General features: G+C 41.5%; 1 protein-coding gene across 13 annotated transcripts in view; it reads left to right on the forward strand.

Annotated features, from left to right (window-relative positions):
* The window catches only part of GLRA2 (glycine receptor alpha 2), a 123,474-nt gene that overhangs the window by 45,205 nt on the left and 62,862 nt on the right, over positions 1–15,407 (forward strand). For 12 of the 13 annotated variants that reach the window (XM_081197088.1, XM_081197083.1, XM_081197091.1 and 9 more), the window contains 3 exons: positions 10,567–10,649; positions 12,243–12,380; positions 14,845–15,059. In XM_081197088.1, coding sequence (XP_081053214.1) covers positions 10,567–10,649; positions 12,243–12,380; positions 14,845–15,059 — 436 coding nt within the window. The remainder of the gene's footprint in view (positions 1–10,566; positions 10,650–12,242; positions 12,381–14,844; positions 15,060–15,407) is intronic. The other variant, XM_081197092.1, reaches the window with a different exon arrangement.

The following is a 15,407-nucleotide window of genomic DNA, read 5'->3' on the forward strand; positions in this document are numbered from 1 at the left end:
GGAAAGCATGAAAAATGTGGTATGAATGAATAATTAACAGGTAGATGTAAAAGTGCCTTGCAAACAAATCATGATGAATGCATTACGCTTGTTGCCTGTAAACTTATCAGAACATAAGGTTTGTGCAAGCAAATAAAGATGGATGCTGAGTAAACAGGTCAGTTGGACCTGTTTTTCTCTGTCTGTTCCAGAGAGAAATTTTGAAATGTGCACCTGATTTGCCAGAAAACAATTGGCAGTATTCTCTTCTTTATTGGAAAGGGGATTAGACAAATGGATAGAGGATAGATCTCTTGATGCCTTGCCATGACACCTAAAGAATGATTTTGTACCTAGTTGGTGTGTTTCCCAAAAACATCTGCCTGGTCATGATTGGAACAGTGGAATTGAACTTGATGGACCTTAGGTCTGATCCTACAAGGACAAATGTTATGGGCCAAATATCATAAAATCAAATTCCACAGAGAACATTACAACGTTCTGTATTGAAACAAACAAATCAAACACACAGAAGAAGATGGGGAACATGTGGCTTGGCAGTAGTACATATAAAAGGGATCTTGGGATTGTAGTTGATCACAAGGTCATAGGTCAGCCGTGTGATACAGCTGCACAAAGGGCTAATATTAGTAAGAATCCTAGTTTCCAAGCCATGAAAAGCAATTGTCCTGTTAGTTTGACTGGTGTTAAATAAGCCAGACCTCACATGAAGTAAAGCATCCAGTTCTGAGCCCCATGCTTTAGGAAGGATTTTGACAATTTGGAATGGGCTCAGAGAAGGGCTATATTGGTCTGAGGCATGAAAAGCAAGTCTTGTGATTAAAGGTTTTAAGGAACTGAGGATGCATAGCCTGGAGAAGAGAATACTGAGGGGTGGCATGACTGCCTTCTTCAAATACCTGAAGGGCTGTCATTTGGAAGGGGGAAAAAAAAGCTATCTGCCACAGCTGCCACAAAGGCCAAAAACAGATCTAAGGACCTTATATTGTAGGAGGGCAGATTTTGGTTGAACATTAGGAATAACCTACTGACGGAAAGAGCAGTTTGAAAATGGAACCAGTTTCCTAGAAGGATGGCCTGCTTTCCCTTGCTGGAGACCTCCAGGCAGAGACTTCTGGCCAGCCATGTGTTGAGGAATGATCCAGTTCTGGATTTCCTGTGTTGAATGAGATGGCTGACAAGCCCCCTTCCAACTCTGTGATTCTGGGTTCTTGTTCAAGTACATGGTTGGAAGAAATGGTAAAGAACTAAAGGGTTTTATGAACAAAGTCTAGGATCCCTTCATACTCTTCTACTTTGCAAGAAACCAAACGCTTAAATGTCTCATATGAAGTTAGCATCAGTATGTTTTCTAGAAAGTTAGGTGCTAAATTTTTAGTTGGTGCAAACTGGGATGATGACAGTGGGCACAATTCAGCAGAACATTCCTGTTTGTTAGCCTCATCGAACAATTGCTCCTGCACAGTGCTTCCTCATCCCAGGGAATGTCTGTGATGTGTAACACACAATGTTCAGAACTCCAGAGAATATCTCAGATCTGCAATGTATATGGGTCTGTTAATCTGTGTGTGCAACAAAGACAGCGAGAGCAAGAGCTTCAGCTTGATGACTTTAATGTTGTTCTATAATCTAATGTTAGAATTTAAGAGGATTTTAACTTCCCTAGTAACACTGCTTTATCATGGAAGAGATTAGCAAAGTGAGAGGGCAGAGGTCATTATCATGACTAAAAGTCATTCTTTGCTCTGCAAACAGCTAAGTCTTTTGTGTATATTCCTCTCTCCTGTTGTACAGTGATATTGGCTGTGCCCTGATGACATTGACAGGTTGCCTTTTTTCTTTAGAAGGCAACACAGATCTTGCCTTCTCAGGGGAACGTTCCTTTCTCGATTTCATTTTTCTAAGCCCAGCACAAGAAAAATGATTCAATTATCCTCAGGCAAAATTGTATGAAATTCCTTGTTCTTTGGAATGACTTTTTAAAAATGTAAAGCATTCCACTGAGGCTTGAAATAGCCTCCCGGAATAATGAAAGTGGGCTCGAAGAATAAGAAAATACAGAAAATGCTAATTGATGGAGCCTGCCTCAACAGAGTTAAAGCGCTTTTGCTAGATGTCACAGGAATGGTTCACACGTGCATCACATCCTTTTTGTACACTTGATTACTGAGTACTTGGGGCCAATTCACACATGCAAGTTCGTCACTTGATGACTGTAACATCAAGTGATGACTTGCATGCGCAAATGCGTCAAACACCTTAGCTAGAACTTACACTCTATTGAACACAACTTTTTGTACAGTGTGTTCACACATTCAGCTGCTGGCCATCAAGTCTAGGATCACCAAAGTCAGACAGTGTTGCTAGTACTTGGATGCACATAGCATCTTCACACAAGTCATTGGGGGTGGACATGTATGTATAAAAGCCAGCACCACACCTTGCCATTGTATCTTTTTATCATCACAGCGCTCTCTCACTTGAGGTGACAGGACAGGTGCCACAGGGTGATAGCCAAGTCCCTGCCTGTGATGGGGGCTAGTCAGCCTAGTGCTTGATTTGGCTCCCCCAACTCCCAACCAAAAGCTCATAGAGCTCTTATTGCAGAGCCCTCTGGTGACAAGTATAGCCCTTTAGGCCTATACAATGGCAGAAATAGTGCCTTAGGCCAGAATATGGAATATAAGTCCTGCTCACAACCAGAGGTCAGTTCTGCCCCATCTGTTGAGCACTGACCCTCCTGCTGGCCCTGTTATTGTGAAGAGTACCATGCCAAACTCAGCACTGGAGCATTGCAGGACATTTATCTGACCAACCTTTTGGCTCCAATTGCTACTTTAAACAGTAATCAATAGGAAAAGACAAGAAGCACATGAGAGCAGGGATAACTACTTTTGATAACTGACTCACATATGGATCCTGCAACATTGCTAGGTTTATATGCAGAGATCCCAGAAAACTGACTGTGCATTACAGAATTGGAGCTATCAGGCATACCATCAAAGAACCGGAATTTTGCCCGCAATATTTTGAAGTCACACTTCATGTTGCAAAGCAGCAGAAAATGATTTAAATATCCTGAAAGTAACAGCTTTTCTTTTGAAACTCAAAATGCCTTTGCTTTAAATCCTTCCTCACTCGGTGGCTTCGTTTCTATCAAAAAATGAGCATGCTATATTTAATTAAAAATAGGAGATATGTTGGCAGAGCCCATATATAATTTTGTATGTAGAGAGCACTATTCTTGGCTGGAAAGATTTTTTTTAAAAAATTGGCAGACAGTTTCTTATGGAAATCAGTATTAATAGGCTTTTTGGAGAATGCTTACTGGATACAGGCCAAAGTACACATCTGTGTACATAAAAGTCTAACCGACAATGGTTTGCATCTGGCATGAACTGGTAGTAACTTCTGGTGATCCGTGTCCTATGCAAAATATTCCTTTTGGCAGCATAGCCAATGGTAGATTTAAAATGCAACAACAAATGTTCCCATTAGTCTGATTTGTAAATAAGTGCCATGAGACTTAAACAAACCGAAGCAAATTATTTCTGTTTTGGAGAGCAGTAATAACATAGCTCTGCTCCATACATAGGATATTTCCTTTTTAATGATATTGTGTGGTACCAGACTTCCATGAAGATAATGACAAACTGAAAATATTTTAGAGAGCTACAGAGAGATGCTAATGGTAGATTCTTATGAGGACTTGCAGAAGAGTCATTTATTTAACCAACAAAGTGTAGAGAAGGAGAGGCAAGAAGAGTGTTGAACTATTTTAAAGTATGTGAGATAAAAGTTGGCTAGAGCTAGCCCTGCAAGCTTGTTTGCTGTCTCAAGTGCAGTGGAAGACGCTGTCCCATAGCTAGTGCTGAAGTCAGATTCAAGGGCCAGTTCTATTGCCATCAGTATGTGTATGCATGTGCGTTTTGTCCTTTGCCTCAGGCAGCAGAATCTCTTGAGCGGCTCTTGAAGAAGGGCTAAGGCAAAACATGTGAATTAACTTGTTCTCAGGCTGCAAAGTAGCATCAGTGCTTAAAGGTAAAAGTAAAGGTACCCCTGACTGTAAGGTCCAGTCATGACCGACTCTGGGGTTGCGCGCTCATCTTGCTCTATAAGCTGAAGGAGCCGGCATTTGTCTGCAGACAGCTTCTGGGTCATGCGGCCAGCATGACTAAGCCACTTCTGGCAAACCAGAGCAGCGCACGGAAATGCCGTTTACCTTCCTGCTAGAGCAGTAGCCATTTATCTACTTGCACTTTGATGTGCTTTTGAACTGCTAGGTTGGCAGGAGCAGGGACCGAGCAACGGGAGCTCACCCCATCACGGGGATTTGAGCCACCGACCTTCTGATTGGCAAGCCATAGACTTGGTGGTTTAGACCACAGTGCCACCCACGTCCCTCTTGCATCAGTGCTTAGGGCACCATAAAAGGAAAGCATCCTTCCCAATCCCCATATTAGGTGAGATAACTGAAGGCTGTTCCCTTATTCTCCAGTTATTTACAGGACCTTGGTCTTCCACTGATGTGTAAATAAGATTCATTGTCAAACCAGCTTGAAGGGTGCTGCTATGGCTTTCATTTTTATAGAGGGTTGCCTGTCATTGCTTTTGTATCATAACCTAAATAAAACTCCTACTCACTTTATGTGTATGTTAAGCCCACACACCAACAATAAGTGGTTTGTTGCTGGAATAATGCCAGACAGAAACTGAAAGGAAGTGACAAAAGAGTTTCAAGGTGCAGCCATGTTCCAACTCATAATATAAGAGGTTCTGAATTTAATTCCATAATGGCCCAATTACTACATTAATACAGATAATGCAGACATGCAGCACCCTTGAGGCTTCTTTGTTCTCTACCACCCTTCCCTCTACTCACAGACATAGTCTTCCTATCATCAGCACTGGCTCTACTATTAGACAGTGAGAGAGTAAATTTTGGTGGGAAATGGTGGCAGCCCCCAAGCTGCTTTCCTCTGTTAGATGGCAGAGTTTTGCAGGCAAATGACCTGTCCTGGACTCCTTAAACTAGCCTGCTGCCTAAGGTGCAGTGAAGGATGATATCCTATCACTGGCCTCTTGTACATGGAAGGTGAAGGCAGCAGCATCTTATTCTTTGCCTCAGGCAGCATAATGTATCAAACTGGTTCCACCCATCAGAGTGACAAACACCATACTACATATTACAAGTCTGTAAGTTTTGTATGGGGAAACCTGGAACTGGCATGGCAGCCATGGTCTTTGTTGAAAGGAAACATGTGGCTGAGCTTAGAGGTCGTGGCTACTGGGTCCAATTCACAAATTGACCTTCTGAATAGGCAGGAGATTCCCAGCCATTTTGTTGCTGGAAAAGGTTGCATACATGTAGCATAAAAGTCAGAAGTGTGATCCACATTTCATTGAACATAGATATATTGTTTGCACTTTCAGTTTTGAAATTGCTGGCTATTGTAAAGAGAAGGCAAATGTCCAGTGTTTATCCTGAGATGCACTAAGGCAATAAAACAAAATCAAAATGTAAAACCTTAAAGCAGAAACAGCTTATATTAGTTTTAACTACTAACCACAACCATATTTGAATTTAATTTCATGGATTTTCTGAAGGGATAATGGAAGATAGATAGATAGATGATAGAGATAGAGATATAGATATAGATATAGATATAGATATAGATATAGATATAGATATAGATATAGATATAGATATAGATGATATAGATAGATATAGATATAGATATAGATATAGATATAGATGATATAGATAGATAGATGCTACATTCCTTTGACATACCGCATGCAGTGACTCATTACAGCATATTTTATTACACTTTTAAAAAGAAAAGAGCCCCGCTTTCTGTTTTTGCCACCGCTCCATTATGTGCTATGCAAAGTGAAGTGAAGCTGTATGAACATTGCTCTGTGTTTGAGGGAACATTCTCAGAAACATCAATATTTATGAGGCATCAAGTGCAATCTCGTTCAAATGAGCCTCTGTGTAATAGTAGGGTGACTGTTGAATTTGTTTCTAAGTTTATAAAGCACTCCGTTGCACTGGGGAGAAGGCATTCCTGCATTAATTAAATAAAAGCGAACTTTATTTTCTATATGTTAGGAATAAAGTGTATAAACCAGTAAATGATAAAGGAGCTTTTCATAATAGCTCCATAATCACACTCCCAAGGAGTGCCCATGGGAGGCAGCTGTGCTGATCCATGTATATCTCCCCAAAGAGAAGCAGTAAATACTGTAGCATAATACTCAATTTATCAGGATCCGATGACAAGTCATAGCGTAAATGTGCTCTGATGGTGGGCATGTTGGAATTTGGAAACATTTTTTTTTCCCTGAAAGAAAACTCCATTGAACTCAGCACTGTTTCAATGTCTCTTGCCACCTTGAAGTCCCTGTCAGGATAAAGAGCGGGGTATAAATAAATATATAGTTATGATGATGATGTGTAAAATATATTGAACTTTAAACAAAAGAACTTCTGCCTGTTGCCCCAGACAGCATGGCCAATGGTCAGAGCTGATGGGAGCTGCAATCTAGGTGATACCAGGTTGATGAATGCTGCTCCAGGAGAATAGGAATGACTCAAATTTAGTCCATCAAGCTCAGTGCTGTCTATACTCGCTGGCATTGAGCTTTTCTGGGATTTCAGGCAGGGAGTCTCTCCCTGGAGATCAAACCTGAGACCCTCTGCATACAAAGTAAGTGGTCTACCACTGAGCTATATCCCTTCCCCATGGGCTGCAACAGCAAGAAAAAGAGGCAGTCGTCATCTAATGGCAGGTCTCACCTACCTGCAGTATAGTTGCCTATAGGAGACACAAATCTGAAAACTGTTCCAAGCAGATGGGAAGAAAACCTGTTGAGGCAAGTGAAGAGGGAGAGTTGTGGTTGCTATCCCAACAGCCCACTGTCTTGGCTGCTGAACATGTTATCTTGCAAAGAAAAATACATTCATTCTAAAGGTGTTACCATTTCTCTTTTAAGAGCCAGCGGGATGTTTGGTGCTTGACAACGTGCTAGTTCTCTCTGTGTTGCATTTTAGTCCGTTAAATGGTTTAATTTTATTTAGACATTACTATTTTTCACTTATTTTTTGTAAACTCAAGGGCTCTGTGTTACCTCCTTTCTGGCTAGGCTTTAAAGTGCTTCTCACCCTGGTTTTTCTGTTTTCCACACAGAATAACCTTTACTTGTTTGTCCCCATGTGCTGCAGTTCCTTAGTACAGTGGTACCTCGGGTTAAGTACTTAATTCGTTCTGGAGGTCCGTTCTTAACCTGAAACTGTTCTTAACCTGAAGCACCACTTTAGCTAATGGGAACTCCCACTGCTGCTGCGCCGCTGGAGCACCATTTTTGTTCTTATCCTGAAGCAAAGTTCTTAACCCGAGGTAATATTTCTGGGTTAGCAGAGTCTGTAACCTGAAGCATATGTAACCTGAAGCATATGAAACCCAAGGTACCACTGTACTAAGCTTCTCATTTCTGAAGTTCTTATTCAATCTCACGGCTAGAAAATCACCCACAATACATCAAACTGAACCTGTTCTGGAAGACCTGTTTATTGAGGATTCATTCTGATTTGTTTGCACCAAGCTCAGATGACATTATGTCAAAGCCAGTATTATCCCACACCTTCCAGTGCATTTCCCTATGACTTCCTTTATTGCAAAATAAAGAAACTAGGTTTTAGGGAACCAGGTCTGTTGCACAAGACCTTCCAATTCAACTAGAATTGTGCAACCTGAATTTGTCCATATGTGATTGAATTCTAGCCAGATATAGAGACAGTCTGCAAGCACCCATAGATTCACTTGCACTTTCTTTTTCTCTGTTCTTTTTAGCTTACCCTAGCTGCGGCACCATTTGTTTGGAGGGCAATTATTACTTTTGTTGAAATATGCAGCATCTGGAAGGATCATCTTTTAGCAGAGCAAGCTTTTTATGTTAGGAAGTCAGATGTTATGAAATAAGCTGCAATAAGGAGGAAAATCCACAGATAAGTGGATTTGCAAATGATCCTGAATATTATTGCTCATCCAACATTGTTAATGCTGAGAGACCTTCATTATAAATGTGTGGATGTTTTGTCAAGCACTGAATTGGGCTGAGTGAATTTATGTTTCAGACAAGTGCTCATTCCTTAGAGATTGCTGAACTTTCTCCCATGTGTTTCACTGAGAAGGGATAGCCTAGCAAAGGGCTTTCCCCATGAGGAGAGCTGTCTCTCATCTGTTGAATAAATATCTGCCTAAGGAAAGATATCCATCTCACAGTGGAATATCCCTGCTTTTTTTAGTTCAGTTTGTCAGTGCAAACCTGTCTAAAGGATATTTTGCTTTTGACCTATGCTACAAAACCATGAGAAAAACTAAGTCGAGATATCTTCCAAGTTGGGTGGCAATTACTCATAAAGCATGTCAGAAAAATTCTTTTTTACCTTCAACAATATTTCATTTTGGGCCTTCTCGGTAGTGGCGCCCGGCCTGTAGAACGCCCTCCCACCAGATGTCAAAGAGGTAAACAACTACCTGACATTTAGAAAACATCTGAAGGCAGCCCTGTTCAGGGAAGTTTTTAATGTGTGACATTTTGATGTATTTTTAATCTTTGTTGAAAGCAGCCCAGAGTGGCTGGGGAAACCTAGCCAGATGGGCGGAGTATAAATAAATTATTATTGTAGTAGTAGTAGTAGTAGTACAATCTCCCTCACAAATAAAACATATGTAACACGAATGGCACATCTATTACATGCAATAGAAATGTCTGACAGGTAAGAAAGGTCACTGTATATTCCACACTAATTCTTAATATTGAAAAATAGCTAGCCTTTGCCATGATGAGCTCATCTGCTGTTCCATAGATAAACTGAATTCTAAGACATGCAAACAGAGGAACATGGTATGTAGTTTTCCCCACCATTTAAGTGAATTATTATTTCTGTACAATAATCTGTAAACTCTCCTCCTCCCCCCAGCATTTGGTTTGTGTAAATTTTCAATTATTTTACTGGATGTGCAGTGTAATCCTTTGCATATTTACTCAGAAGTAAATCTCACTGCATATAGTGGGGAAGAGCCTCAAGTAAGTATGCATAAGTTTGCCAACCTGCCTGAGTAAGCCCCACTAAACATTGTGGGTCTCACTTCCAAATAGCTGTTCTGAGACGGGCACTGACCTCAGGCACGGCATGACCTACTGCAAGGCCAAGATCTGAATGGATGTAGGGCAGGGCTCAGATGTTGCTTCATACTGAGCATCAGACTAGCAGCCTATTTTCTTCTTGTTGTTGTTGTTTAGTCATTTAGTCGTGTCCGACTCTTTGTGACCCCATGGACCAGAGCACGCCAGGCACTCCTGTCTTCCCGCAGTTTGGCCAAACTCATGCTGGTAGCTTCGAGAACACTGTCCAACCATCTTGTCCTCTGCTCTTCCCTTCTCCTTGTGCCCTCCATCTTTCCCAACATCAGGGTCTTTTCCAGGGAGTCCTCTCTTCTCATGAGGTGGCCAAAGTATTGGAGCCTCAGCTTCAGGATCTGTCCTTCCAGTGAGCAGCCTATCTAGCAGCAGCATATGCATCCCTGCTGATCACCCCTCCCTCACTAGAGGGTGCCTTTCAGTTAAAGGGCCCTAACACGCTATCACTTTCCTACTGCAACAGAGCACAGAAGACTTGTGATGGGGTCCTCTGAGTCTGAAAAGAGCAACACCGCATCCATAGGCTGGGGTACAGGCAACCCAATGGCTCATTGGGTTGATGTACTTCTAGGTCCATCTGTTTCAATGCCCTTGTCCTCCTCACTGAAGACCAGGAATCCAACTCTAGGGACATTACAGTAACCAAGCTTGATCCCCATTAATCCCCATTAATAAGACCCTCGTACATTCCTGGAAGGCTTTGACTTTCAGATCGCTGAAGTGTAACACTACATCTGTTTTTTTTCTAATGATTTGTTAATCTGAACAGTTTGAAAGTCCCTGTCCTGGTATGGCAAAGAATAATAATAAAAAAGGTGCAGCCCAGGTTTGGACTCAAATTTAGATTTGATTTCACTACTCCCCATCCACTCAGTGTGATACTAACAATTCTGTTTGTAATAGCGTGCCTCTTTCTTGATCAACTCTTAATAGAGGTTTCTTGACTGTAATGTGCGCGTGTTTTTAAAAGAGGTCAAGAAAATGCGAACGGCATTCGTAGGATTGGTTTCCATCTAAATCTGCTCTAGCATGCAATTTGCAAGGAGAGGCGTATAGTTAATTTGCAACAGAAAAAAAGAGATTTTTAATTCAGTTTGCCACATCATTTAAAATATATATGAGGGTACATTGGAAGCAGACAACTATTTTTTGGAGTTCAAAGGGACTTGTCTGTGAAAGAGCAGCTCTTAAGATAAGCAACATCTGGCATACTGACCTCGTTTCGCCATCAGAACTAATAGACGGATACAGGCTTTGATCTTTTTCATGTAACAATGGCTCATTTAAAAGAATCCCATTTTTGTTTATAATTCCATGCTTACTAAATGTAATTAAATCTCTTTTGCACTCCTTTAGGCTAACATTAACCTTATCGTGTCCCATGGACCTGAAGAACTTTCCAATGGATGTACAAACATGTACAATGCAGCTAGAGAGCTGTAAGTAATCAGATGCCGTGTGTTTGTGTGTGTGTGTGTCCATGTATGATTGCACTGCTTGAAATGTCAGCATTTAATGTCACTTTTATGCTGCTACAACCTCATGTTCTCTTACACTATGCTGCTGGCGCGCCTTTTCTGCTGACACAGAACTCTGCAATAACTGCTGCTGCTTCCATCTAACCAGGTTTAAATTGTCCCTCTCACATTTTAATGATGCTTGTTAGATAGCCTAAGCACTAAGGGTATTTTCAGACCACAGAGCCCAATGCGCTAGCTCCTTACCTTGGGAGGTTTTCCCTTCCCCTCTCTCCAAATGGTGAGTGTTCCAAATTCTGCTGAGCCATTTGTCCTCACCTCTAGACACATTTGTTTGCTCTCTGTCCACATAGGTGCCTTTTCAGGGTGCAGTTATTTCCCGGTGTCAGTGCACATGCTATGCATACGCAAGGTCAACTTTGTTTGGGTGCCAAAGACATTTTGTTTTCTGAAGCAAAGGACAAGATGGAACACAGAAGCCTACTGCCATGGACTGGCTGGATTAGAGGAGTGGTGGGAGACACCAGGAACCCCCAAGGGAAGAAGGGGATGGGTGGTGGGATGACAACAAGTGGTCAGAGGGAGAAGAGGGAACAGACTGGGTGGAGGAGGTGTCAGAAGCTGAAGAGGTAACAGGGCTTAGTGAGCAGGAAGAGATTGTGGCAGAGAGCAGTCCAGAATCAGCAGCAGAAACAGAGGCTGGAGAGGAAGGGATGAGTGAAGCATTGGATGTGAGGGCGATCTGGCTGTGACATTTTTCACCCCCTTGATCGTTAGGGTTGTTTCAGTTGATCTGGCTGGCTAGGCGGGTATCCCCTCCCTCCCTCCCTCCCTCCCTACTCAATGTGTGTCCCTCCCAAAACTGCATGCTCAGTGGAAGACGGTGGCCATCCCAGACTCCCCCCACCATTCTCTGGGCTCTACATTTATTTATTTATTTATTTATTTACTTACTTACTTACTTACTTACTTACTTATTTTTCCTTCTACTGGTGCAAAGCTGCCATTGTGTAAATAAATTACTCATAGGTTGTGGGCCCTCTGTATATATTTTGGAAAGCTGTTTGTTCGCCGTGCACTTGGACACCTCTTGAAATATTGTAACCAAATTTTGTATGGTGGTTCCTGAGATCAAGGGGCAGGATTTTGTCTATATTTGGATACAATTGGATGCCATTTGGAATCAATATGGTAGACTAACCTTTCAAAACGTCATTGATTTTAACCACTACACTGATTTTTTGGTTTCTTAGAATTATAGAGCAACACAAGGTACAAGGCTTCTAGAATGATAGATTCCCTCAAACATGGTCTTATCATAGGTATCTTTGTGTGTTTCCCTTATTTATCCTGCAGGTGTACAGTCATTGTTATCATGTCACTTTGTGAGAAAGGTAGTGATTATAGTGCTGTTTAGGAGTTAATTTAGTGTATCTGCCATTGATGTTTTCCCACTGAAAACCAAGAGTGCTTTTACTGCCATAATTTGTCTCTCTTGCCTTTAGACTGTGCTACTCCGATATTATCTAATCAAAGATAATTTGTTTATTTTAGTTGGCTACACTATGAATGACCTGATATTTGAGTGGATGAGTGATGGTCCAGTGCAGGTAGCAGAAGGCTTAACTCTGCCACAGTTTATTTTGAAAGAAGAAAAAGAACTTGGCTATTGCACAAAACATTACAATACTGGTGAGCATTTGCTTACTGTTTTAACAGTTAACTTCTGCAGATGATAGGAAATGGGGTGAGAGGGGTAAAATATAACCTGGGTGTGGCAGGGCGAGAAATGCATTTTATACAGCCTTCCCCAAGTTGGTGTCCCCCAGGTTTTGGACTATGACTCCCATCAGCCCCAGCCAGCATGGCCAATGGCCAGAGACAATTGCCAGATGGCCAGAGACAATGGCCAGCATGGCCAATGGCCAGAGACAATTAGAGTTGTAGTCCAAGACATCTGAAGAACATACAAGGATCTTCTTCCAACAATATATGTATGCATTTCTCTATGAAATCTGGTTCTTTACTATTTCATTATGTGAACTACATTGCACCCCAAAGGGTCAGAAAACAAAGAAGTTGTTTTTAAATTTGAACCAGGAAATACATTTTAAGGGGAAATGCCACTCAATTGCAATGCCTGGAAAGTTTGTTGTAAAAAGCAGTTCTTGATCAAATTAATCCCATCCAAATAGGAGCTTGTTCCTCTTATACAAAACGAACTAGCTCAGTTCAAGTTCATCCCTGACAACATTATCAGCATTCAGACTGTTTGCAAGCTTCTGTGCTCAAAAGTTAATAAGAGGCAGCACACAAGCATTAAGTTGCCTGACAGACATAATAATAATAATAATAATAATAATAATAATAATAATAATAATAATAATAATATAATTTATTATTTATACCTCGCCCATCTGGCTGGGCCTCCCCAGCTACTCTGGGCGGCTTCCAAAAGAATATTAAAATACTATAATACATCAAACATTAAAAGCTTCCCGAAACAGGGCTGCCTTCAGATGTCTTCTAAAAGCCTGGTAGTTGTTGTTCTCTTTGACATCTGGTGGGAGGGTGTTCCACAGGGAAGGCACCACTACCAGGAAGGCCCTCTGCCTGGTTCCCTGTAACTTGGCTTCTTGCAGTGAGGGAACCGCCAGAAGGCCCTCGGTGCTGGACCTCAGTATCCGGGTAGAACGATGGGGGTGGAGACGCTCCTTCAGATATACTGGACCAAGGCCATTTAGGGCTTTAAAGGTCAGCACCAACACTTTGAATTGTGCTCGGAAACGTACTGGGAGCCAATGTAGGTCTTTCAAGACCGGTGTTATGTGGTCTCTGCGGCCGCTCCCAGTCACCAGTCTAGCTGCCGCGTTCTGGATTAGTTGTAGTTTCCAGGTCACCTTCAAAGGTAGCCCCAGGTAGGGCGCATTGCAGTAATCCAAGTGGGAGATAACCAGAGCATGCACCACTCTGGCGAGGCAGTCCGCAGGCAGATAGGGTCTCAGCCTGCGTACCAGAATGTCATCAGGTGGAAGCTTTTACCAAAATTGTATTTCCATACTCAAAAAAAGTTTACTCTGTTTAATTTGTGCCAGTCACACGGCACAAGCCATCGTGTGCTTTGTTCCAGTACCTCTACTTCTATCTGAATGCTGTTCCTGTTGGAAGAAAGCAAATCTCTTCAGTTGAGAAGATAATTGAATTACCTCACATTCCTTCCTTCTGGTTGTTTTACCACAGTGATTAAGTGACTAAGCACCATTAACTACAGCAGTGCCTCCGTATCTGCCTAATAAGCCTTAGAAAGATGCCGTCACATTTTGCTTTCTAAGTTTCATTATAAATGTTCAGTTCACATATCTATTTTTTAAAAAAAGAAAAAGCTAAGAAGCCAGGTCTCCTGCTGGGGTTGGGCTAGGGAACAGACAAGAAGAAGAACTAGAACTCATTCAAAGTTCTACTCTAAAATTAATTTTTAATTCAGTTTTTGTACACCCTGCAGTTGGGGAAACTACTTTCAGGTGTAGTTCATAAATTTTTGGACTAGTTTGGTGAACTAGTTCACTCCAAGCATTGCTGAATTTGGAATGCAGCCAAGTATTATGTTCCAAGTCGGGTTACTAATTATAAGCATTGGTGACTTCGATAGTTTCCATTGTCAAAGATATAATCCACTGTCCAGTTTGTTAATGGAGCTTGTTTATTCGATACAGCAACTCCCATTGCTGAAAACATCAGGCCAAATGCCCCAATTCAAGTATTTCATATCTGATTGTTCAGGAGTAAAAAATTGTTTGCCATTTGAAAACATGAATAAAACAACAAAAGCCCTCATTATACATTAATAAAACTATATATAGACTATCCAGCAAAAACAATGTGTATCCCCGCCCCCATGGAAAAAATGTGTTACAGTAAATTGCGTCAAGTGATATAAAATGTCAAGTGAGCACCTTGAGGTCAGCTCCACCAACATAGGATGCCAGCCACAAGAATTTGTGCAGGATTTTGAAGTCCTTGGTGAAGGAAGGAAGGAAGGAAGGAATAATATTAGACATTTCAAAACTCCCTGTGCCTAAGGCAGTTAATTTATGCTCATAATAAAAGAAGATTAAAATGTACAAAAATGATTTATAAAAGCAATTTCATGTTCTAGGAAAATTTACATGCATTGAAGTAAAGTTTCATTTGGAGCGTCAGATGGGATATTATTTAATCCAGATGTACATTCCTAGCCTGCTGATCGTCATTTTGTCCTGGGTTTCTTTTTGGATCAACATGGATGCTGCTCCAGCCAGAGTTGCCTTGGGCATCACTACAGTCCTGACAATGACCACTCAGAGTTCAGGCTCCAGAGCTTCTCTTCCAAAAGTAAGAATTCTCCGCTTAACCCATTCGCTAATGGAAAGCAGTGAATGCTATCTTCGCTATCATCTTTTGTGTCGTGCTCCTTAATTTTTCTCACGCATTTTAATTGCCAGATGGCCTATTTCTCCATATGCTCTGCCCTGGTGAGATCTTTGAATTTGGTACGTTTTACTCTGAGAGGGGGCTTCTGTGTGAGCAAGAGGTGAGAGTTAAAATATATAATGCAACGTATGGAAGGAGCAGGATAAGGTCATGATTCCTCTTGGGAAGCCATATGCTGGGGTTAACAGGAACGCTGGTCCAACACGAGGAGACAGAATCATTGGGATTGCGTGGGCAGATTTGGGCAAA

Source organism: Podarcis bocagei, assembly GCF_964188305.1.
Source record: "Podarcis bocagei genome assembly, chromosome: 6".
NCBI classification, from domain to species: Eukaryota; Metazoa; Chordata; class Lepidosauria; order Squamata; family Lacertidae; genus Podarcis; species Podarcis bocagei.